The 24,484-nt window shown below is 57.8% G+C and overlaps 9 protein-coding genes across 9 annotated transcripts; 7 read left to right on the forward strand and 2 right to left on the reverse strand.

The window, feature by feature from the left end:
• Positions 1-291: 291 nt before the first annotated feature.
• On the forward strand, positions 292-1,803 carry E0L32_011376 (uncharacterized protein; the record flags this gene model as incomplete). The annotated part of the gene is made up of 2 exons (XM_031134099.1): positions 292-388; positions 485-1,803. The coding sequence occupies 2 exons, from the start codon at positions 292-294 to the stop codon at positions 1,801-1,803; spliced, it is 1,416 nt and encodes a 471-aa protein (XP_031000609.1).
• Positions 1,804-2,742: 939 nt separating this feature from the next.
• On the forward strand, positions 2,743-3,795 carry E0L32_011377 (uncharacterized protein; the record flags this gene model as incomplete). The annotated part of the gene is made up of 2 exons (XM_031134100.1): positions 2,743-2,859; positions 2,923-3,795. The coding sequence occupies 2 exons, from the start codon at positions 2,743-2,745 to the stop codon at positions 3,793-3,795; spliced, it is 990 nt and encodes a 329-aa protein (XP_031000610.1).
• Positions 3,796-4,394: 599 nt separating this feature from the next.
• E0L32_011378 (uncharacterized protein) lies at positions 4,395-5,242 on the forward strand (the record flags this gene model as incomplete). The annotated part of the gene is made up of 4 exons (XM_031134101.1): positions 4,395-4,549; positions 4,638-4,838; positions 4,905-5,049; positions 5,111-5,242. 4 exons carry the CDS (start codon positions 4,395-4,397, stop codon positions 5,240-5,242), a joined length of 633 nt encoding a protein of 210 aa, XP_031000611.1.
• Positions 5,243-5,536: 294 nt separating this feature from the next.
• On the reverse strand, positions 5,537-6,378 carry E0L32_011379 (uncharacterized protein; the record flags this gene model as incomplete). The annotated part of the gene is made up of 2 exons (XM_031134102.1): positions 5,537-5,999; positions 6,071-6,378. 2 exons carry the CDS (start codon positions 6,376-6,378, stop codon positions 5,537-5,539), a joined length of 771 nt encoding a protein of 256 aa, XP_031000612.1.
• Positions 6,379-8,908: 2,530 nt separating this feature from the next.
• On the forward strand, positions 8,909-10,416 carry E0L32_011380 (uncharacterized protein; the record flags this gene model as incomplete). Its single annotated transcript, XM_031134103.1, has 3 exons — positions 8,909-8,993; positions 9,056-9,123; positions 9,190-10,416. 3 exons carry the CDS (start codon positions 8,909-8,911, stop codon positions 10,414-10,416), a joined length of 1,380 nt encoding a protein of 459 aa, XP_031000613.1.
• A 406-nt stretch (positions 10,417-10,822) lies between these two features.
• Positions 10,823-12,145, reverse strand: E0L32_011381 (uncharacterized protein; the record flags this gene model as incomplete). The annotated part of the gene is made up of 2 exons (XM_031134105.1): positions 10,823-12,005; positions 12,072-12,145. The coding sequence occupies 2 exons, from the start codon at positions 12,143-12,145 to the stop codon at positions 10,823-10,825; spliced, it is 1,257 nt and encodes a 418-aa protein (XP_031000614.1).
• A 1,171-nt stretch (positions 12,146-13,316) lies between these two features.
• E0L32_011382 (uncharacterized protein) lies at positions 13,317-14,566 on the forward strand (the record flags this gene model as incomplete). The annotated part of the gene is made up of 4 exons (XM_031134106.1): positions 13,317-13,831; positions 13,892-14,311; positions 14,381-14,412; positions 14,481-14,566. The coding sequence occupies 4 exons, from the start codon at positions 13,317-13,319 to the stop codon at positions 14,564-14,566; spliced, it is 1,053 nt and encodes a 350-aa protein (XP_031000615.1).
• A 2,273-nt stretch (positions 14,567-16,839) lies between these two features.
• E0L32_011383 (uncharacterized protein) lies at positions 16,840-18,645 on the forward strand (the record flags this gene model as incomplete). The annotated part of the gene is made up of 3 exons (XM_031134107.1): positions 16,840-17,095; positions 17,452-18,169; positions 18,225-18,645. 3 exons carry the CDS (start codon positions 16,840-16,842, stop codon positions 18,643-18,645), a joined length of 1,395 nt encoding a protein of 464 aa, XP_031000616.1.
• Positions 18,646-20,578: 1,933 nt separating this feature from the next.
• Positions 20,579-24,123, forward strand: E0L32_011384 (uncharacterized protein; the record flags this gene model as incomplete). Its single annotated transcript, XM_031134108.1, has 2 exons — positions 20,579-21,867; positions 21,933-24,123. 2 exons carry the CDS (start codon positions 20,579-20,581, stop codon positions 24,121-24,123), a joined length of 3,480 nt encoding a protein of 1,159 aa, XP_031000617.1.
• Positions 24,124-24,484: the final 361 nt, after the last annotated feature.

Genomic DNA, 24,484 nt, shown 5'->3' on the forward strand with positions numbered 1-24,484 from the left:
TTACCTAGTAGCCTGTAATGGTGACTAATGCTGGGTTCCTCTACGCCCCGGCGGGAGGAATCACCTCCACTTGGACCGCCTCGCTCCCGGCGCCGCATCAACGATCCCACATTCGCATCCCACATCGCCATGATTGCTTACCTTAGCTGCTTAACTTGTCCTGAACTACATGCACATACAAAGGGGGCACATCTCGACGCGTACCGGGCTACCTGATGGGCCTTGGAAGCAGCTAGCCACCCCCTCGCGTCTTTGTCCTCCCCGTTTTCCGTTACACCTCTGCTGTCGGTTATGCCTAAGAAAAGACACCAGGCCCGATACACCAAGCCGCAGTCCACAGCACCGTCCTCGCTAAGGAGACGGGATTCGCCCAGCCAATATGAGAGTGGTAAGTATGGTTACAGCTTCATGCGGGGGCCCCTTCAAGTGTCTCGGGCCTTATTCCCCAGTTTGGAACGTTGGTCTTATGTCTGGATATCTGTAGGATCTCAAGGCCGCGGCGTCAATCAGATGCTTGCAGACCTGCGGCGCGTGGGTCTGAATGCACACCCCCATGAGGCCGTCGAGGTTTCGCAGATTGTCGCTCCCAGCGTCCCGCCGTCCATCCGGCAATTTCTCCAGTTGCCCGAGACCCCGCCGCCCCGGCCGCGACGTCCACCCCGGACAGATGCGGCGGGCCGGCGTCTGCCGCCCGGGCCCGCCCCGCCCAGGAGCTGGGTCTCACGCTCAGACACCCTCGAGTCGGAGCAAATTGCCGGTGCCTACTCCCAGCAAACGCTTTGCCATAGCAATCTCCCGGATGTTTACGTACCAAGCCGCATTAGCTTGATGAACCTTGTTTTACGACGGATGGTCCGTGACTGGGCGTTCGTCAGGGATTACGATCGTTACTACCTATCATCCCTGCCACGCCACATCCGAAGCGCTCTCATCGCCAATCTGAGCCTATCCCGTAAGGAAGGGATATCCTTGGCCGATGTCCGCCTGATCCTCCTGCCCCCTCCTGGGGAGGGAGTGTCGAGTTTGGAAGATGAGGCCCAACAGGCGGTCGCGGCCAACGATGATCTCGAGTATTTGGACCTCTCGGGATCCGTTGGTAAATCGATCAAGATCAGAGACCTCTCGGATCTAATGTTTCCCTCCAACGCTGTGACAACAGAAATTGTCCAAGACTCCTGGGAAGCTCCCGACACGGGCTCGATACCCCGGTCTCTCTTTCCCAACCTCACCCACCTCGCCCTCTCATTAGACCCCCAGCACACTTGCAACGTCTCATGGAAGCAGCTCCTCGCCTTCTCAACGCACCTCCCGCACCTCACCCACCTAAGTCTCGCCTACTGGCCGGAGCCCTGCTTGACGCCCAACGCCAAACTGGCCACCGTGGTCGCGCAGCAAGGTCAGACCGTACAGTTTGGCGGCACGGGCCCATACAGCCACTCGCTCGACAACGACTGGGCCGAGGCGGTTTTGGTCCTCAGGAGACTGAGCAAGAGCTTGTACGGCCTAGAGTATCTAGATCTGACTGGCTGTGCAGCGTGGGCGCCGGCCCTGATGCACAAGGTGGACCACGATGAAGTCGACTGGGTGGGCGACTGGGGCAAGATCTCAACGCTCGTACTCCGGTCTGGATATAGCCTCACGGAGACCACGGGGCGCGTGGAGGTCTCACGATATATAAATAACATGAGCACGGCCATGATGGTCGAGAGGCGTATCAGGACGCAACGGGCCGGCCGGGGTCACTTTATTACTGTCTACAGAGACTCGATGCCCGAGAACATGCCCGCCAGCTTGCTGGAATAGATTTGAATACATCCTCCATATAATACTACGACACTTGAATGCACACCGTTAGATGTCGAAATATTGCGTCGGAGCATATGTTTCATGATATGAATGGAGACGGTCGTGGCCCGACCAGACGACGGCCCAGCTATGCCGCCCTGAAGCCCTGTGGGCCGGCATAAGGTGCTGAGGAGGACCCTAATGGCCCCATTTGGGGCATTGGCGGCGCCCCTGGACCCCTGCTCACAGGCACTACGGGCCTCTTGCCGCCCAAGCCACGACGCAACCGCGCTGCCAATCGACGCTTGCCCAGCACCAAGAATGGGATCGACCACTGACAGAACCGGTTTTCACTTCTGCCGTTGCAACACCAAACACCAGCACAACCACCAAGCGGGCGATGACGCAGCCCTCGCAAGGGTCGATTGGACGAGGGCTGGCCTTTCACGGCCTCACCCTGGCTGCCCTTTGACTCACCGCGATTGGGCTCGTTGTGCAATGCTGGCAGCCATGGATCTCTCCATCTCTTGCGAGCAGTTCGCAATGCCGACTTTTCTGCCTGTGCTGTCTTTGTCCAAGGCCCTGGCCAGGGTGTGGGACCGACATCATCCGGAATGCTGTCTGGTCACGGCTACTCTATGGCTGCTGGGCCCTGCTAACACGGCCAAAGCCTGTTTTTAGACGACTCTTTTATATGTATGAATCACTGCTAAATGCGTCCACTTCCTTTCTTTGCAATGTCAAAGAGGTGAACCCTTTGTCTGTTTGCCTGATCTGTGCTACATAAAGCTCGCACCTGCGAACCCATGCTGCTTCAAGAACGGTCTTACCTGTAGGATACCATTGGACTTGACTCTTACACAGAAGATTCGACTGGCAATATCGCCGCTACTGCATTACACCGAGATTCCATTATTGCAGGGTTAAGACGCTCCCGCACACACATAAACCATCACCATGCGCTTCGTGATAGGATTCCCCATCGTACTCTCGGTGGTGGGCTTTGTCCTGGCCATCCTGGCGCTGTTCGCGGGCGAACGTCGCGGGTTTCTGGAGGAGTACCACATCATCATGGTAGGTAGAGATCCTTGATCCATGCCAGTTGCTGTTCAACTAGACTCACAACGACACGAAAAGCTCAACACGTCGGCGCTGGGCCATACCAAACTCCTCCCCACCCCGGCAGGCGACAACAAACCCACGACGACGACGACGACGGGGGGCCACGGCATCGGCGGCTTCTTCAGCAAGGTGGCCCACAGCGCCACGGCCGCCGCGGGCGCGGTGGAGAGCGAGCTGGCCAAGCTGGGCGACAAGTTCGCCGACAAGCTCGCCGACGAGATCGGCATCCACGAGTTCTACTCGCTGCACGTCATGAACGCCTGCGAGGGCGAGTTCGCGCCCAACGCCACGGCCCCCGGCGCCGGGTACAACGTCACCAACTGCACGGAGCCCATGAACGCGGGCCAGATGAACGTCTCGGCGCTGCTGGACCAGCAGCTCTCCGTCGGGCCCCTGGGCCTGAGCCTGTCGGACCTCGGCGTCACGCGGGACCTGCAGCACGAGCTCAACAAGATCCCGGGCCTGCTGCGCGCCATCGCCGTGCTCTACATCCTCGGCGCCGGGCTCGCGGGCCTGTCCATGCTCGCGTCCGCCGCGGGCCTGTTCGCCTACGCGCGGCACCCGCGCTCGACGAGCCTGGCCAACGCCGGGCTGGGCGCGCTCGCCGCCCTGCTCCTGCTCGTCGCCAACCTGGTGACCACCGTCGGCGGCAGCAAGGCCGCCGGCGCCATCAACAAGTACGGCGACGGCATCGGGCTGCGGGCGTCGTCCGGCGGCAAGTTCGTCGCCATCACCTGGGCGGCGTTCGCGGCCATGTGCCTGGCGGCGGCGTACTGGACGTACGAGCTGTTCATGGCGAGGAAGGCGAGGAGGTCCGGCCGCGGCGGCGCCTCGCGCAGGTTTGGCGAGAAGCAGCGGTACTCGTCAGAGGAGAATCCTCGGCGATAGCAAGTTGGACGCGGTGGGGAGGGGTGCGGGGAAAGCTCATCCCGTTGGCCAAAACGGGGGAATGCTGGTAAGCTTGCGGCGATGGCATGTTGGGTTGCTCGTTTCTCTTCAGCTGCCTTCCAAGGCATAAGGTAGATTAGACGTCTAGTCTTGGGTCCGCTAGCGCCAGGGCAATGGTACTCGCGTACGCATCAATAGGATTGATAAGTCTTCATTTGACAAGACCGCTTCATGTGACCCTTTCTTTGGCTGCAAAACTTGGCCTCGGTAGAGATAGCTGGAGGCACTAATGTATCGCCATCGCGAACAAAGGCGAGATTAGCAATGGATCAGCACACTTATCAGGCCTGTGGGCTGTGGAGACCCCGGCCTGAACCCCTGGAATCTAGGCGGCAACGGCGCTAGCTATTTCGTCATTGCTGTGTTGGCGATCCTGGTAGTCGGAGCTTCACCACTGACCTTTCTATTTCTCGAGCTCTCATCAGCCTCTCATTTCATGGTTCATATACATACTGTAATGCATTTGTATTCCTGGAGAATCTTATAGGAAGCTTTGGAACGCAGTCGAGCATATTGCTTCCTCCCAGCTAAGAGAGACCATGCCGCGCTTCAGAGATGATCCCAACGCGCCCCCCGCAGATGAGGAGGAGGGCTCCTTCGTCGAGGAGAGCCAGCGCCGGGCCCGCCGCGTCATTGACGGGTTCATTGACTTTGCGCTTCAGGGCAACATCCTCGAGATTGCTTTCGGTTTAATGTCAGTGGAAAGCACTTGCTCTGAAGCCCCTTTTGGAGCCAACCCGGAATGAACGCAAGCGACAAAGAGACTAACACACCAAGTTCAGCTTGGCCGCAGCATTCACGACGATCGTCAACTCGTTCGTGAGCGACATCCTGCTGCCGCCTCTGTCGGTCCTCCTGCCGCTCAACAAGAACCTCGACGAGAAGTTCGCCGTGCTCCAGGCCGGCCCCAACTACGACGCGGAGAGGGGCTACAACACCCTCCAGCGGGCCCAGGATGACGGTGCTGTTGTTATGGCCTATGGGTAAGCGTGTCCTGCTTTTTAATCTAGTGTGTCGGTCTGGCTTCGGGAGAAGCTGATCCAAGACAGTATCTTCATCAACAAAGTTATCAACTTCTTGGGCCTCGGCCTCTCGCTCTATGCGCTGGCCGGCACGTATCAGTACTTCTCTCACGATCCCATCATCAAGCATACGGTCAAGTGCAAGTACTGCCGGAAGAGAATCAACGAGAAGGTGAGCAGTTTTTGCTATCACATACTGCCAATAAAGGCAAGACTGACTGACACTGGGCTAGGCAAAGCGTTGCATCAACTGCACTAGCTGGCTTGATGGACGTGAGGAGAGGCCGATTGGCAACGGGGATAGACCGGCTGGTTCAAACGGAGGCCAGTCACCGGAGAACGGGAATAGCCAGCCCACAGAATAGTCTTGATGGCCATCTTCCTTTCCAGGAATGGTCGAGAGCATCGGCAAGTGAAAGTTCTCCTTACCATTTGGTAAAATTGCGCGCAACCTGCACTCGAGCTGCATTTTTGGGTTTCTAGCATAGCGTCTGGTTTGAATGATGATCGTAATGAGCCGATGTGAGTATGATTGGATCGGGGTCGACAATTCTTGCTCTTTAGAGAATGTACATAGTGTTATTCACTTATCTTGCTATCTACGCGTAAAAGGGGTGATGCAGTGATTGCTACGCCGATCGAGTCATTTATTCACGCATCTAAAGAATAAGAGCTCCGCCGACAACAGCAGCAACACCGGCATATACGGCTTGTTGTGTTACCCGAGGCACGCCTCCAGTACTGCTGCTCGTGCTGCTGGCTGAGCTACGACTCGAACTGTTAGCATTGCCAGCGCCACCGCCTGACCTCGTCGTGGTGCCGGCAGGAGAGCCAGTGGAGGCGGAAGACCGGCTCGACTCGGTCTGCGTTGCCGGAGTGGTGGGAGAGGTGGGCTTGCTCGTCCCAGTGCTCGAGGAGACGTCGCTGTCGGCAGTCACCCTGTCGGCGCCGGCGGTCACCGTGATGGGCACCTTCCACGCGCTGATGCCGTAGTACCGTTGCAGCGTGTCGGAGACGGAGGCCGTGGCCGAGGTGGATTGGTAGCCGACGACCGTCGTCGACTGGCCGGTGCATGTGCCGAAGTTCTCCTTTTGGTCGACGGAGCAGGCGACGTTGAGTGTGCTTAAGTATGTCAGCGGCATGCTGGCAGCACTTCATATAGAAGAAAGCTGAAAAGAAAAGAACTGGCTCACTAGGCCGCAAAGCGAGTGGAATCGCCGTTTGTCTGAGCAGTCGACTCTTCCACGTGGATGACCACGGTGGCCGGGCCGTAAGTCAGGGTCGCACCCGCCAGGCGCCGCAGCAAGTTGTCGATATTTGCGGTCTTGGCGATATCGAGGACGTATTCGGTAGCGTCTGGCTTCACGTTGGCGACTGACGCAAAGATCTGCTGCTCGGAGATGTTATCGGCAATCGGAGGCACGAGGACAGTGACGACCTTTGTCTGGGCCAGAGCGAGGCCAGCCAGGCCTGCAAGTAGAAGAAGCCAACGGGGTGTCATGATGTTGTCAGGTCGGTGCTGTAAGCTGTAAGCTGTGGACTGTGGACTGGTCGCTTTGTTCTGCGTGGTAGCTGCGTCCGCGCGAAGGCAGTCTGGACAATTTGACTCTACGGCATGAGAATATTATACAAGGACATTGAGATCTCACGGCGGTTCATCTCGGTAAGGTGCGATCCGTGCCTATGGTGAGGACTACGTAGGCGACCCTGAATACAGTTAGCGCTGCGCAAAGTCATGATCCTTCGGGGTTTGGCACCGGGATTTGGCACTTGACAGATGCTAGGGCCGTCGGCATGGCTCTCCGGGGAAGGTTGCCCCATACATGTAGCCATCAAAGACGGTGCCAATGAGGCAGAACCTTTTCACTTGGACGCGCGGCCGACGAGGGGAAGGGACGTAGCGACTCTTGATAAAGCACATTGTAATCGAGGGTGAGTGTAATACTCAATTAGAGAGGTTGGCAAGGCCGACTACTGAAGACTGGTGTCCCTGCTTATGCTTGAGGCCTGAGTTACATACTGGAAGGGAGGTTGATAGCATTGGTGCTGGTGAAGGTCGGAGGCAGAAGCCACCCGGCTCCGATAAACGCTACCTTTCCCCGGAAGACGTCTCCAGGTTGCCCGAGTCGGCCGGCATTGCGGTGGAAGACAGGTAGGTATTGAAACTGGATATTGAGTCTGTCAGGCCTCCTCTACCTTGTATGGGCAACCAATCAAGGGAGTCCGACACAACACGCATACAGCATTGCGGCAGGGATAACTGATATTTTCCCTTGGTTCTTCTCATGATTTACCTGTGAGTCGGTACAGCTCGACTGCTGAAGTGGACAATACGACAGCGACTGAAGTCGAAATGGTGGATAACTCATCCACTCTTCTTTTGGCTTCAGCTAGCCTACAGATAAATATAGGTCAGGGGGAAGATGGCTGCTTGCCTTCATACTGCCCATATCTTCAATTGCACAAGTCAGTCGGTATCTTCCAAGTCGAGACGCGTGGACAATGCTCTTGTCCGTCTCTGCTGGAATTGGATCGCCCGCGTAGTGGAACTCAATGGTGAATGAGGCTCCCAGTCAGGAATGCAAGGTCTCAGCCATCAAAGGTCCGAAGTGGATAGCACGAAACACATTGGGGTCCTCAGCCGCCGTCTGGACCAAGCCTCAAATCCCTTGCCGTTGAGTGAAGCAGTCCACGGGCAGAGGGAGGCCAGGGAGGTGAGATGAGGAAGAGCTCAACAAACAGGCCGCGTCGTGCAAGGCACAGTCAATGCAGTGAGCATTGCCAGAAATACTCAATGCACAGCGATTGGCCTCTGCGTCTCGCCTTCGAATTGTTTATATCAGTCCATGACAATCGCGCGGCTGCGACTCGTTCGCTCACTGCCTATCGCGCGTCAAGTTCAGGAGCTGGAGTCGTTTCATGTTTGCTGATCAGCGACGGCGGTCTCGAAATAGTTGCTGGGGGCGGCCACAGCACCAAGCCGCCAGTCCTTTGGGACGGGCATATCAAGAAACGCTAGTTCCTGGAAGTTCCTGGTGAGCCTCCACTCTCGGCGAATCAGAGCATCATCCATCCAACCTCCATGCAAGGGCGCCCGCCACTAAGCACGCCCAAAAAAAAAAAGAGTTCAGACGAAAGAGGATTCTGGCATGAGGGGGGCGGTGGCATTGCAATGCATCAAAGACACGCTCGCACTTGGTTGCAGTCATGGCGCACCGCAACCAGTCAGCCAGCCCATCATGAATCACAGAGACAGAGAGAGAGAGAGAGAGAGAGAGAGAGGATCTGACAAAGGAAGCTCATGATGGTGACTAGCCACCTACCCAATTCGTTGGTCTTCTTACTGGGCAGTCTTTGCTTTGTAGAGCCCAGCTGGCCGCCTCGCCCAGCCGAAACCGAGCTAACCCGGAAAGCACTGGACTGCCGCCAATACGAGGACTAGGCGGCGCCGGGCCTTCTCGGCTCACAAGCCATTCGCCAGGTTGAGGGCCTGGAGGACGCTGGAGGCTCGTTCCAGCAGCTCAGCTTCCCGTTTTTAGTGATGTTGCGGCCCCGCATCGGCTTGACGGCAGGGGGTCTAGCATGCCGGAGCGTCTAACCCTGCTCTTAAAATTCGATATCTCCCCTGCCAGCCTCTCGTAATGACGCAGAGTGCAGGCATCACGAGAGATTTGGGCGTTGGCATGACACGAGTTTGGGGTTGCCGTCGTTCCATTAGTCTTGTTCTATCATCTTCGATTCTTCTTACTCCTACTTCTTCAAGCATTGTTCTTCAAAGATTGGGGCTATCCCTTCTTCTTCCTTATCTCCATACACGATCAACAGTCTTTGTTGCCATTCTTGGCCTAAAATTCTTTTGATCAGATCGACTGGGTTGACTTTCAGCTGCCTGATCTGATCCTCTATTCGCGTCTCTTCCTGGACGAAGAGCTTAGTCTTTCTTCAAGAGCAACCGCAAGGAGACTACACTGTGCACAGATTAGACAGACCGATTCCAAGGGCTCTTGCTTTCCTGCCCGCGCCTGGTCAACATGGTCCTCCTCAAGTCGGCCTTTTTCACCACTGCTCTGGCGGCCACTGGTGGCCTGCCCAAGAACCTGAAAGTTGATGATCGATGTAAGCATCTTTGGCAATCACAACGTCAGCCCAGTCGGTCTGCGTGCTAACTTAGCCCACAGCTTCAGTACAGGCGGTAGCAGCAACTATCGCTGCGGAGACCATGGCTTACTATCCCGGCACTGCAACCGTGAGCCCCTCACTTCCCGGCTGACGCTCCAAGAAGGCAAAAGACCCGTACTGACATTAATGATAGGCTTTTGGTGATCTACCTGCTCCTTATTATTGGTGGGAGACTGGTGCCTTGTTTGGTGCCATGTTGGACTATTCCCACTACACCAAGGATAAGACTTATACCGATATGGTCACCACCGCCCTGTTGGCCAATGTCGGACCTACCTTTGACTACATGGTCCCCGCTCACTTTGGAGACGAGGGCAATGACGATCTTGCATTCTGGGGTTTCGCTGTGCTGGCCGCCGCTGAGCGGAACTATGTCCAGCCAAGCACGAAAATCCCTTCATGGCTGCAGCTCGGAGAGAACATCTTCAACACCCTCATCAACCGCTGGAATACGACAGCGTGCGGCGGAGGCGTCGCATGGCAAATCTTCGCTACTAACCCCAATGGAATGGACTACAAGAACTCTGTCTCGAACGGCGGTCTCTTCCAAATCGCCGCCCGGTTGGCCCGCGCCACTAACAACCAGACGTACGCCGACTGGGCCAACAAGGTCTGGGACTGGTCCGTCGCGGTCAACTTTGTCGACAAGGACCTCAACGTCTACGACGGCGCCTCATCCGCCGACAACTGCACAAAGACCAACTACCTAGCCTTCTCGTACACGCAGGGCATCTACCTCTACGGCGCCGCCGTCCTCGCCAACTACACCGAGGACAAGGTCTGGGCCGACCGCGCCGCGGGCCTGCTCGCTGCCGCGCAGCACGGCTACTTCTCGCCCTTCAGCAACGCCACCGACGTCATGTGGGAGCACGCCTGCGAGGGCGTCAACACGTGCACGACCGACATGAAGTCCTTCAAGGGCTACCTCTCGCGCTTCATGTACGCCTCGGCCCAGATGCAGCCCGCCCTCAAGGACAAGGTCGTGACGCTGCTGCACGCGAGCGCCGCCGCCGCCGCCAACGCCTGCACGGGCGGGACCAAGGGCACGACGTGCGGGCAGAAGTGGTACGTCGGCGGCTTCGACGGCAGCGTGGGGCTGGGCCAGCAGATGTGCGCGCTCGAGACCATCCAGGGCCTCCTGTTTGAGAGCGCGGCGCCTCCCCTGCGCGCCGGCCAGATCAAGGACCTCAAGGTGCCCGAGCCCGAGCCCACGCCCACGCCGAGCGAGACGCATGCGCCGTCGCCCACCGCGAGCAAGAAGAACGCGGCTGTCAGCACGCCTGCGGCCGACTTGAGGTGGCTGGGTCTGTCTGCCCTGGTTGGCGTTTTGATGATGGGTGGTTTCTTGGTGGGTTTATAGATGGGATGTGTTTCCTTTTTTTTTTCCTGTTTCTCAGTTTATCTCAATATTCCCCAAAGAGCATACAACGGCGTCTCAAAGGGAAAGGGCGTCAGACTTGTTGGGCCATTTCTCATTTGGGTTTTGGGCAATGTCTATATCATTTCGTCTGCCGAAGAAAGGCATTTATGGCCATATATAACTATAGACGGTATAAAACAGCGGCATTGTGGGATAACAACACGGATCTGGCTTCCCGAGTTACATAGACTTGCAATGCAATTTTTCGCACACCCAGCAGTCTCCAATATTGCCGTGGTTCGACTTTGTTTCCCATGTTCTAATACGTGAATTTTCATTTACTGCTACAACAATCATCCTGCTGTGAGCATCCCGTGCCCAGTCTATTTTGAACCTATCCCCCTTTCTATGCAATAACGCCGTTCGCCACATCCTCTCTCCTCGCCTCGTCCTTGGGAACCGACCCGTCGCCCCCTCGCACATCGGCGAGCACCTCCCTGAGCGCCGCCAGAAACCTCGTCACCTCCTCCTCGGTGCCGACCGTGATCCGCAGGCACCCGAGGCAGCCGTGCTCCTTGCCGCGGAACCGCACGACGACGCCCCTGTTCTCGGCCAGCCTCTCGTAGACGGCGAGCGCGGTGGCGTTGTCCGGCTCGCCCCGGGCGTCGAGCATCTCGTACAGCAAGAAGTTGCTGGCCGTGCCGCCGCGGAGGCGCCCCACGCCGGGCGTCCGGGCGAGCTCGGCGACCATGCGGTCGCGCTGCTCGACGATGCGGGCCATGTTGCCGCGCATGCGGGCGAGCCCGCGGCCCGAGACGGCGAGGCGCGCCAGCTCGCTGGTCGGGTTGGGGATGTTGTAGGGGGCCTTCATGGCGTTGAGCAGGGCGGCGACCGGCGGGGCGGCGAAGGCGGCGCCGAGGCGGATGCCGGCCATGCCGAAGGCCTTGGACATGGTCTGCATGACGACGAGGTTGGGCCACTCGTTGACCCACTCGGCGAGGGAGACGCCCTCGGGCGCGAAGTCGACGTAGGCCTCGTCGACGACGACGACGCCGTTCCAGGTCGGGTGCTCGAGCACGCGCCGGATGTCGGCCTTGGCCAGCAGCGAGCCCGTCGGGTTCCCCGGCGAGCAGAAGTAGGCGAGCTTGACGTCCCTCTCGCCGGACAGCGCGGCCGCGATCCCCTCCACGTCGAGCGCAAAGTCCGGCGCGGGCAGGAGGGGCACCTTGACGAGGCCGACGTCGTTGATGTGGGCCGAGACCGAGTACATGCCGTAGGTGGGCGGGCAGACGAGGATGCGGTCGCGGCCGGGCACGCAGAAGCAGCGGATGAGGGCGTCGATGGCCTCGTCGCTGCCGACGCCGACAAACATGTTGTCCGGGGTCAGGGCCTTTTGCGTGTGCACGCGCGTGTTGCGCAGGTCGCAGAAGAGCTGCTTCAGCTCGTGCTGGTGCGGGTCCGGGTACCGGTGGAGGCCGAGGAGGTCGACCTCGGCGTCCTGCCTGGCGGCGTCCTCGGCGGCGACGGCCGGCCCGTAGGCGTTCTCGTTGGCGTCCAGCAGGATGTTTGTGCCGTCATCTTTGTAGTCGCTGTTGCGAGGGAGTCAGGCTGTGGGTGGTGTGATTATGGGAAGATCTGTATAAGCAAGGACTCACTCTCGAGCACAGCGGTACGGCTCCAGGGTTAATATATTGGGCCGGGCACACGTTTGCAGGTTGAAGGGCGACATTGTGAAGGGGATGGCTGTCGGAGAAGCTGCTGACAGAGAATCGGCGACGGTGGCAGTCTTGATTTTATAAGAAGCACGAAGGATTCCCGTCCTTATCTCTCATTCCCTACACTGAAATTTTGACTCATTGAGGTCCGTCGTTCGCTGGAGATGGAGCTAAGCGAAAAGCACGCCGTCTCCCGACGCCGGAGCCAGCCCGGTGGGCGAGAGGCAGAGGAGTCATCAGCCATTGGCGAATGAGAAATGGCAGGTGGGGTCCCCCGCATAAAACATTAAGTGGTTGAACCTCATCAAGACTTGTACTTGTAAATACTTGAAATCCTGTCCGGATTCCTATGTACTCCAGCATGTCAAAGCTCACAAACAGAGTACAAGTAGAGCACCCTCTGGTGTGCTCCATTCTGTTTCTCCAATTCAGTCCTAACCTGGACTGGGATGGTACCTGGACTTGATCCCTGTTGCTGATCGGGGCCTGGGTAGAGCTTCTTGCAATTGCATTCAGGCTATTTACATCTCCGCCCCAGTGCAATCGGCCACAGTCTGTCTCAACAGCACAACCGCACAAGAGGGCACAGGCTCTCGTCACACCTCGCGTTCGGGCTTGCTGTGGTTCCATCACGACCCCGCATGGACTCCTCTTGCAGGGTCTCACCGCAATTGGGATGGCGATGACACAGAAGGAGAGTGGTTGATCGCTCGCTGTTGTGCGACCAATCTTGTTCACCGGATTAGATCCCTTCCTTGCGGCGATCAGGTATTTGTCACTTTCTAGATGCCAATTTGGGCAACCAAAGCGCATCAGGCGGATCTTTTCTATCCGTCACCGGCATCAAGTTATCTCTATCGGAGTGCGGATGTTAGTATGACTCCCCCGCGCTTCGTTCTGCACTAGGCGATCATCATGGTTGCAATATACAGGCCGTTGTGGGCACCGATCGTGCTCTTCCCGGGTAAACGGGTCGATTACCCCAGTCGCCCTGTTCCTGGATAGTTTATTTATGATGTCGCTCCCCAGTTTCCCCAGCTGGTCAGATTCTCGGTGATGTGTCTCGTGGCTGTCCGTTCTGCTCGTCGTTGAGAAGCTCCCGTCGGTCACTCCTCGATCGTCACGGCCTGGTAATAGAGAGCTTTTACCAGACACCTGGATTGTCTAGCCCCCCCAATTGAGAAGATGTATGCTGCGGGCTTGCTCCTCTGCCTTGTAGCGGGCGCTGCGTCGTCTTGTGTTCGCAGGGGCGCCTTCAGCAACCTTGTTACTTTCGGCGACAGCTACACAGACAACGGACGCCTGGGATATTACATCAACAACCAGGGCAACGCTCCGCCGCCCGGCGTCTTGCCTGCAGCGTCAAACAAGACCGCGAGCGGAGGGCTGGCCTGGGGCGATTTCGTTGCGAAGCTGACTGGCGCCAAATACTACGACTATGCCATCAGCGGTGCGACTTGCTCCAACAAGATTGTCTCGAGATACTTTGGCGCCATCAAGAAGCCCTTTCCTTCGGTCATGGACGACGAGATCCCCTCCTTCAAGGCAGACGTGGGTGTCGAGGCTCTCTACGGCAACCGTACGGCCGAAAACACCGTCTATGCCATGTGGATAGGCACGAACGACCTGGGATACACGGGTTTCCTGAGTGACTCTCAGGCCCCGGGAACGGACATCACAAGCTTTGTTGAATGCGTGTGGTAAGACCGGTGACCCCACGGCGAGAGTGTTCTGCAGGCCGGTTGCTGATGATTCTCCAGGCAAGTGTTTGATAATATATATCAGACCGGTGGCCGGCGGTTCGTGCTCCTGAACGAAGCGCCTCTTCAATTGGCACCCGAGTATGCGTCGCAGGCCAAGGGAGGCGCCGGTGATAACCAGTACTGGCAGAACAAGACGTTGTACAACGAGACCGAGTACGAGCAGAAGATCCTCCAGTACACGACGAATGTCAATACCATGTTTGACTATGGCGCACCATTCAACCTGTTGGTCAAGAAAAGATGGCCGGGAGCGAGTTTCGCCGTCTTTGACGTGCATCGTCTGTTCGCCGACATCCACGCCAACCCCGGAGCGTACCTTGACGCACCTGCGGATGCCACGGGCTTTTTCCATGCCTGCGTGCCGACCAACAATTCGAATTGCGTTGACTCGAAGAACCCGGCTTCTAGCTTCTTGTGGTGCGTCTTCGGCATTTCTTCCCGGATTGCCTTTCCTTGGACTTTGTTTGCTCACATATGCTGTCCTAGGTATGACGAGCTGCATCCCTCTGAAAAAGCAGGTAAGTTCTCAGAGCCATCCGAAAGAATGCATAATAGCTGGCCAATTCTGACCCGGATTCTACTGCAGACAGCATCATCGCCAAACATTTCATCGATGTTGTTGCAGGCAACTCGACGTACGGCACCACCTACACATCCAAGAAGCGTGGATAGAGTTGTCGCACGGTCTGCCGCGCTTTCGAGAGCAACCCTCGACGCTGCCCACTCTTCGGAACGGGCTGTCAAAGGGACACATCATAATCATAAAAAACCTAATTGACAAAGAGTCACTTGTGCAAATGCTGCGCTGCGATGTAATTGGCAGACATGTGCAAGTCCCAAGTGGAAACCGATGCAACCCTTGATGTCGGTTGGGATGCAAGTGCAACAAGCTCTCGGTGTTGAGTACTGGTGCAGGGTGATGCTGCATGGGACAGGGCGAATCAGAAGCTGGAGAGACGTGCGGCATGCAAGCAAGCAGAAACAGCGGCGGGAGGCACAGTGACAAGCATGCGCGGTCTGCGAGATGTGACCATTTCCTCCTTTCTACTGAAGCCTGGTTATGCCATTCCGAGCGCGTAACTACCTACGGAGTAGGTAATGGCTGACTGTGCTGTCCAAATGGGATATGTCGTGATTTAAGGTGTTTTCTTTCCGAGCTGGATACTTACCTAGGTAGGTAGTTACAAGTAGGTACTTATGCCACTTGACTGGCTCTAGTCCATCCTCGAAGCCGCTCCTTTTGGTTTCTTTCCATCTGAGAACATTGTACAAAGTACTTGTAGAAGAGACCTTTGATGGCGATTGTCGTGCAGCTAGGGGTAAGAGAGGGTCCCGCCATCCGCCATCCGCTATCCATGCCATCATGGCTGCTAGTCAGATGTGCTACCCTTGTCTCCTCCTCTTGGCTGGCGCGCCATTGCATCTCCAGCTTGGCCCAGCTCGTTGGAGGCTCCACATGTCTTTGGGCTCGGGTCCTGTCATGCAAAGGCTGGAGGGATTTGATTGAGCCTTTTGGGAGTCACTAGAAAGAAAAGGGTAGGGAAAAAAGCGGGCTGGTGCCAGGCTGGTTGATTAGCCTGCCACTCAGTTCCTCGCCCACTTTTCCCCCCCTTCGGCTCGCTCTGCAGGAATGACCAAGTTTTTTTTCTCTCGTTTCGCAGGGCGAGCCAGGCAGTTGAGAAAAGAGCTGCTTTTTTCTGACAAACCTGCCGACCACCACCCTTCGCGCTGCACAATCCGACCCGACCTGACACACTTCCGGCACGCCAGCTCAACCGCAAGTGGAGGCCCGAGATTTCGATTTGCTGTCCTCTGCAGTCATTTCTGAGCCATTACAGACCTCGTACCTTCGTGCATCGCTTGGTTTCCCCGCTCTTTTCTGCCGGGCCTGTCCTGTCGTGGGCCTGTCTGTTCTGTTTCCCATTTCCGATCTGCCTCGTCTCTTGCGTTGCGCGTGTGCCTGCGTGTGTGCGCCAATCTCTCTTCCTCTGCCCGGCACCCCGATTGCCACCCATCCATCCATCCATCTCTCCACAGCCCTGAGTCCTGACCGACCCTACCGAGACGGACCTGGGACCTGACCTGGGATCTGAACCCTCCCCCCCGGACCCCGGCCCTGACTCTGTGCTCGTACGGGCTTCCCACCCGGCGCGTGTCCGTGGTCACTCACCACCTGCTTCCCTCCCGTCGCGTCTATTTCCCACCCATCCCTCTGCCAGAGCCGGTACAACCGCCACTCGACTGGTGCCAAGGCCCCTTTGCGCCGCGCTGTTCTGTCAGAGCAGTCTGCAACGCGCGTAGGGCTGATCCCAAGGACCTCTGTTCCACACGAGCCGAGCATCTTGTTCCGTTTGGGCATCTCCTACCTCTCTCCTTAGCCCCCATCCCACACACCCCCCCTGGTGTTGACAGAACCCTCTCGTTCTCTCTCTCTCGCGTGTGTGCATCCAGTGTCGCTCTCTTGACGGCATACGCTTGCTCTCCCGCCCGGCCCGCATCCTCGTCTCGCCCAAAAAAGACACGATACCTGCTTGACGCCAGCAGGCTTGGTGGGTTTCGTCGAACGGTCTCCGCTCGAGAGCTTCTGGTTGCCTGCACTACCTGCTCTCGCGCACCCAACCTTGCTTGTACTCTCGCCATCACCCAGCGCGCCGCTTATCGTGCTCTTCGTACTCGGCATCCTGGGACCTATCCCATCCCCCCCCAGTCGTCCGCTTCCAAGTAGTACCAAGGGTCCCCCCCTCCACTCCACCCTCCTCCTTTCACCTATCACGACTTTCACCCCTGAGATTGATGGTCATACACCTACCCCACATCGGCAGCCGCAGCATCTGAGGTACCTTACCGTACATACGACTCGACGTGTCTGAGAGCTTTACCACGCAGCTCATCCTCTGCTTCTGATCGGCCGATCACCCTGCTCGGCTCCTGGCCTATCATAAGCCATGTACTCGGCTCCCTATGGCTTTGCCAACGCTGCGCCGGGGCCAGGTTTCAATGGCGCTGGTGCCCCACCTCCACAAAATCCTCATATGCAGCCCGGTCCTATGCCAAACCAGCCGCAACCGATGATGTACAACCCACAGCAGTTCCCAATGGGCGCCCAAGGTCCCTTCCCCGGCGGTCCTAACATGATGCCCGGCGCTGGCCCTGGAGGCATGCCGCAGAACGCCATGCCGCACATGGGCGCCAATGGTCAAAGTAAGTGCCTGTCCAGATTTCACCTGCTCTCTCTCTCTCTCTCTCTCTCTCTCTCTCCTTCCCTGGCTTGCTCTCCCGAGGGACCTCTTAGAACGCGTCATACGTGTTTCAACGGGCCAACGGGCGTCGTTCCTGGCTCATAAACACTCTTCTGTCGTCCCTTCTACCCCCATTCCATCCGAAGTGCTCAAGGAGAGAGGCGCTCTGCTGGGATAGGCAGACACCAAAAATGGCCTCGTGCGTCGTGGACTAGCTCCATTGATGCAGGTGTCCGGACAGCAAACAACCTGCAGGTCCCCGCTGTTTGTTTTTGATTAAGTGACGGAGGAGAGAGACACTGACCACCGCCTCACCAGTGTCGTATCAAACGCCATATGCTGGCTCTCCCTACGGACCGGGCATACCAGTGTCTGGAGGCGGGCAGCCGCAAATGCCGCCCAACTTCAACATGATGGCTAATGCCATGCCCGGATACGGGATGAACCCAGCAGCCATGACGCCCCAGCAACAACAGCAGCAGCAACAGCAGCAGCAGCAGCAGCAGCAACAACAACAACAACAGCAGCAGCAGCAACAACAGATGATGCAACAGCGCATGCATCAAACTCAACAAAATGCCGGCAACATGAATGTTTCGACACCCCAGAGGCAATTTAGCGGCAACCAAGGCACACCCAACAATGCCATGGCATCACAACCCCAGCAATTCCCCACGCCTCAAAACCCCCAAGGCACTCCGCAGAACCAGACTCCGACCAGCGCGCCCCCTCCCAACCCCAATGTATCAACACCTCAGACACCAACGTTCCCTTCCAATGGGCCCGGGCCGGCTGTCAATGGAGCATCATCTACTGCGACTCCCCTGAGCCCTGGGAGCGAGTCGAAGGAGAAGGAGTCGTTTGCTATCCTCTTGGAGATCAACCAGGAGCTCTTGTACGAGTCGATACAATTACAAACGACGCAACAGGAGTTGAAGAAGGAGCACGCGGCGGCAAGTCCTGCGGAAGGGAACACCCCAGACCAAAGCAAGAAGCCCTCGGACGAAGAGAAGACGGTTCAGCAGGACTACGTGCAGTATGACACCCTACTTGCGTCCAATCTGACCCGACTCACTAACCCTTTTCACCAGGTGCATGAGACGGCTCCAGTTTAACCTCTCATACCTTGCCAGTCTTGCGGACCGCAAGGGCTCTGTACCCGTACCCAAAGGACCAGCTTATTTGACTCCGCCACCCCTGAACCTCTCCATCAAGATGAAGAACCAAGTCCCAGGGGCACCCGACTCCGGAGACTCGAAACCGGATCCTAACGTGGATCGCGAGGAGAGGATCAAGTACTTGGCAAGTCTGTATAAGAAGCTGCAAGCCCTGTACCCCGACGTCGACCCTAAGAAGGAGCCTGCGTTCCCTATTCCCGCCCAGGGGACAGGTAATGCGCAACACGGCCAAAAAGCGGCGGGTAACCAAGCCAGCCCTGCGGCGGGGGGTCAAAAGGCGCCGCAGACGACCACGGCGGCGCCTGCCCAACCCGCGGCGGTTGTTTCGTCATGATGCCCAGGTAACGACCTTTTCATGTCTGTATGATATGGTTTCGGGAGGGATTAAGAAATCAAATGTTTCGGCCACCACTACAAAAAGCACGTTGATACCAGAGGCGTGGTGGTGTGAAGGATCCAGCCCATACCACTTCAAGTGGATCCAGTAGCATTGTTTGGGGCGTTGATATTTTGTTTCGAACTCTCAGGAGGCGATAGCTTTCAGTTGGCTTTTGGGATAGGCGTTTCTTGATCTTCGTCCATACTGAGAGGTGTGGCGACCGAAACTCGAGTTTCTGATGGACTGCTAGCGGACATCGTCTTTGGGATTACATATAGCTGCGTATGTGTATTGCGAGCAAGATAGATGAGTAAGCCACTATGTGCATTAGCATTTCAAGTCATTGAGACTACTATCTGAGACGTCGCCATCAGTGGTTTGACCATTTTGATATTCGGCCTGATGGGAGGTAGTAAAGACAGCATACTTGAAAAGAACAAAGTCCTTGAGCAAGTAGACGAGAGTTTGTATGGGAAGTCAAGACGCTAGTGGTGACTCCGTCAGCGGGCCAGGCCGCTTTGCCGTGCTTCTCACGGGCGGGATCCATCTCTGCCGAGCCCAGCGAGCATGCGCTTCTATCTTCACCGAGAAAGGAGCGTCTGTGGGTAGTTCAGTGAAGATCCCCTGCAACTCTAAAGGTTGCCAACCCTGCAGCACCCGAATTAATGGGATGAAATGGGTGGGTTGGGTAATTCGAGTGCATGCTCATGCAGAGTTCTGGGGGGCCTATCAGCGCGTCGGACGGCCAGCTCGAGTCGCCACAAGCAGCATTTCTCCAACCCTCCAACAGGCTCGACCCCTGAGCACCATCCCTAATACAGACCTCATCCGTCGACGCCGGCAGCGCGTGATGTGATTGCAATAATACACAGACGAGCCATCTGGAGCGTGACGGGCCAGTCGGCGGCTGCCAAGGACCCTGCCTGGCCTGTCAAGTCGAGGCACGAAAGAAACAAAGAAACGAAACAAGAGAAGGACATATAGGTAACTGTACGGGGGCAGGGAATAGGCGCATTGTCAGCATGAACTTCAATGGGGAGATTGTTATTATCGGGCTTCGGCAAACTGACCCCCTGGCTGGGACTGGACTGTTCTGCCTCTCGCCCTTGAATGAATTTGTTATCCATGCTTGCAAGAGGGGTCATCCTTTATTGCCAGCCATTGCAATCGGTGAATGAATGATATTGTTCCTTTTCATCTAGTAGCCTGTCGACTTTCTTTCTCTGACCTACGGTGACGAACCTTTGTGCCACACGAGAGCGAGCCGCTTCAATTATTGTCGAGATATCAACCTCCTTCTCGTGAGAGCATTGTTCCGACCAGGGGTTGCCGACTTAGTCGAGCGGGTCAATTCCTCTTCGCTATTGTCGTTTCAGTCGACTTTGCCCCCCTTGAGTGAAACCGACAACACCAGACCATAGAAACACACCGACTTGTTGTGCCTCGAGCTGTCAGAGACGTTCCCTGACGCCAGTGATTGCAGATCCCCCAGCTTGCCAATCGCCGAGGCACCGCCCTCTCTACCTGTCGTTCTCGCCAGCGCCTGTAGCAGCTCCACCAACACTCTAGAGCACGAGAGCTCCCGCAGCTGTTTGGTTCAACAGTCTACGCGCACGAGGAGGAAACTCGAGGGATCTGGACACACAAGGGCCGACCTGGAGGATCTTGCAATGCTCGGCTAAGCTGCTGGGAACTGTTGGAACGGTCGCTTTATTTGGATACCTAGTCCAGGCTCCTCCTGCCGCTGCCTATTGTTGACGGTTCTTCCCCACGATTCCCAAGCGGGCCGCATTCCAACGCTCGCCGCCCCCCCTCTTCGGTACCTAACTTCACAGAACCGGCTCTTTTTTCTGGTGCAATCGTCATTCGCGTTCTGGGGCTCTCAGGAATGGAGGAGCCAGGCGTGGAAGGAGCGGCCGGCACGAGACATGAATCCACCCCATCCACAGCAACAACACCTCCTCCGCCGTCACCGCCGCGGCCAATGACCCCCAAGGCTCCCTCCAGCTCGACGATCGAGCCTTCCACCTCTGCCACGCCCGCGACACCCGCCAATGCTGCCGTTGCCGCCGTCAAGCAAGGGGAGGAACGCACAAAGGACCACGACTCCATGGTAACGGTGCGCCTTTCGGAACCACCGGCCCTCAAGGTCGACACCAACATGTCGCCTGCTTCCACGAGGACCATGACCCAGAGCGAGGCTCGGCGACGACACAGCAGAGAGGAGGTGGACACAGACGGGGAGCAAGAGGAGGAGAGCTTGTGTCAGGAGACCGGCTCGGAAGACATGGGAGAGCGCAATATTACAACACAGAATGGCCGGAGTCTACGAGACGAGCTGGGTCAGGATACAGATGAGGATCCTGTAACGCCCATGGATGAGGGCGACGTCTCGCCCACCTCAGATGCAGAGGAGGTTGACTGGGAGGGCCTGCAAAAGACGGAGGATGCAGAGTCCAGGGATCAAGACACGGATAACGTAAGTGGTCTCTCTACATGGAGGGGAGCCATGGTACTGTCCACTGCTACGGGTTCACTGACAAACCAATCCCGAATCAAGACTGCGCTGCTGCTGGCCCGCCTCGAGCAGGAAAACGCCAAGCTGGCAACCAACCCCAAGAGCATCAAGGTCCGGGAAGTCGAGCGGCTGCAGCAGCAGTCGCCGACCAAGCGCCCGAGGCCGCCGTCGATGGCGCAGCTGAAGGATATGGTCCACGGCCCGACGCCCCCGGCCCTGCGGTACTCGATGCTGCCGCCGCCGCCCATGACGGACCTCGAGTTCTACGCCGCCCTGGTCAAGGACTACCAGCAGACGGCGGCGCGGCTGCCGACCCTGCTGTCCAACAAGATCCGCAAGGGCGTGCCGCCGCCGCTGCGCGGGGTCGTCTGGCAGAGCATGTCCGGGTCGCGCGACGCGGCGCTCGAGGAGCAGTTTGACAAGTTCTGCGGCGAGAGCAGCCCCTACGAGGGCATCATCGGCAAGGACCTCGGCCGGAGCTTCCCTGGCGTCGACATGTTCCGCGACCCGGAGGGCGACGGCCAGCGCATGCTCGGCCGCGTGCTCAAGTGCTACAGCCTGCACGAGCCCAAGATCGGGTACTGCCAGGGCCTCGCGTTCCTCGTCGGCCCGCTGCTGATGCACATGCCTGACAAGCAGGCGTTTTGCGTCCTGGTCAAGTGAGTTTTATTTTTATTTTTTTTATTTTTCGGTATGTACCAGAAACTGACGATGGTCTGCCCAGATTGATGGAAGACTACGATCTTCGAAACTCGTACACGCCCGAGCTTTCGGGGTTGCACATGCGCATCTATCAATTCCGCGAGCTCCTGCGACAGCATCTGCCCATTCTGTCGTCCCATTTGGACGATTTGCAGGTGGAGCCTGCCTATGTTTCACAATGGTTTTTGTCCTTCTTCGCCGTAACATGCCCCCTACCCATGCTGTTTCGCATCTACGATGTCATCTTTGCCGAAGGCGCCTCGGAGACGATCATGCGGGTGGCCCTCTCGCTCATGCACAAGAACCAGGGACGCATTCTGGCGTGCACCGAAATGGAAGACGTCCTGCAGCTGCTGCTCTCGCGCGGCCTGTGGGACTGCTACCACTACAACGCCGACGAGTTTGTCCAGGACTTTGTCGGGCTCAGCAGCGTCGTGACCAGACCGCGACTTGCAGCGCTAGAGCAGGGGTACCGAGAGGCGCAGATCGCTAACACCCCCAGCACCAATGCGGCCCGCACGTCGGACGTTACCACAGCAGCCTCGCGATTTCTGGGCCGGCTCTGGTCCTCGTCCACAATTGGCATTGGCGGCGCCGCCTCCACCAACTCCACCTCCACCACGACCATACCCAAATCATCCACACCCTCATCGAGCTCGACCCTGAGTCCCGGCCTCGTCGCGCCCCTTCGACCGTTGAGCATGCTGCGACGAAGCGCATCCAAGCAGAGCCTGGCGTCGACGCTCAATTCCATGGAGGCTAGCTCCTCCGCCGCCAGCATCCTGAGCTCCGCATCGACAGAGGCCACGACCGTCTCCCGCGACTCCTCGGCCTCGGACGACCCGTCGGCCAGGGGCTCCAAGCCCGCCGCGACGGCGGCGTCGACGGCGGTCAATTCGGGCAGCAACAACAACAACAGTAGCAACAAGAATTCAGACAGCAGATACCTGCACAGCCAGATTGAGGACCTGCTCACTGCGCTCAGCGACCTCCAGCGGCAGCACTCGCTTTTAGCCGACCAATTGCAGCGCGAGAGGGAGGAGCGAGACGAAGACAAGAAGGCGGTCCGGTCGCTGCTCGACGGACTGAGGAAGAAGGCCGGCACGGACGCCGTCCAGGCGATAGCGGGCGGCAGCAGCGAAGAGACGATTCAAGGTGTCGGCGAGAACAATGAAGAAACCCCAGAGCAAACGAGGCCCAGTGCACCTTCCACAACGACACCTCCTCCATCCCAACCTCCCGCAGAAGACATATCCGAGCTCCTAGACACGGTAGAAGGACGGTTCGGCACGCAAGCCGAGGACGATAGACGATCATCGATACCCCAGACCAAATCACAATTGCGAGACGAGCTCGCACGGGCCAAGGAGCAGCTGGCCAACGAACTAGCCAAGGGCCAAGAGTGCAACAGGAGGATATACGACATTGAGCAGGAGATGACGACGCTGAAGGACCAGCTCCGGGACAGCCACACGCACGTCCGGAGCCTGCACCAGGACAAGCAGCGCCTGGAGAAGCAGATCCACGGGATGCGGACCCGGGCCTCGGCGGACCCCGGGGCGCCCGGAGGAGGCGGCAGCTCCGCCGAAGGCTCCTATTCGTCAGACTGGCTGCCCAAGTCAAATAGTGCCGGCGGCGGCGGCGGCCTGCGCGAGTTCAAGCTGGCGCGCAGCAGGTCGACGCCGTCGCAGGTGTCGAGCGGCCTGTCGCCGTTTGGCAAGCGGTCGTCGTCGATGATGACGGTGCGGAACAACAACAACAACAACAACAACAACAACAACAACAAGGACGAGGGCCCGCTGCCCGAGAACGAGGCGCTGCTCCTGGAGCTGGTGCAGGCCAAGACGGCCGAGGCCGTGGCGCGGCAGGAGGCCGACGAGGCGAGGCAGAAGCTTGAGTCGCTGCGCAAAGCGTTCGGCTTGGCCCCTGGGGACACGCCCACGACGGCGACGCACGCGAGCGGGATAGCTGGGTCGGCGGCAAGCGCGGCGAGCGCGGCGATGGGCATGTTTGGCCGGTTCACTGCGTCTGCTGCTGTGGTGTCGTCGTCGGCGCCGGCGGATGGCGGCGTCAGGGCGACGTCGAGGGACCCTTCGCCTGCGCCGTCGCAGAAGTCGCTGCAGACGGCGGCTACGGCGCCCGTTGCGTCGAGCGGCGCTGGGACGATGAGCTCCGGCGGTGTGGGGAGCTTCTTTGGGTGGCGGAGGGCGTGATGAGTGATTTTTCGAGGCGGGGAAGGGATATGGGAGTGTATTTCAAGATTGTTGCTTGCTCGTGGTTCGTGAGAATCCGCTGTGGCTTGCCTGTTATCTGCCTCGTCTGATGGCACGAGGGAGGAAGAAAGAAGTAAAGAAAGAAAGAGGAGAGGGGGGGAGAGGTCGTCCATTACATTGATTATTAGATACCTGGGACACATTTTCCTGCTGGCATTGCATGGCGAAAGAGCATCTTGACACATTACATTTTACATAATGATATACCATTTCTGATGCAAGCGGAGCTTTGGAAGACTTTGTGCAGGTGCTGGCAAGTGGTAGGTAGAGAGAGACCTGGTTGCAGTTGACACAATGGTGA

The sequence above is a fragment of the Thyridium curvatum genome (assembly GCF_004353045.1).
Source record: "Thyridium curvatum strain D216 chromosome Unknown NODE_105_length_127930_cov_85.615971, whole genome shotgun sequence".
Taxonomy (NCBI): domain Eukaryota; kingdom Fungi; phylum Ascomycota; class Sordariomycetes; order Thyridiales; family Thyridiaceae; genus Thyridium; species Thyridium curvatum.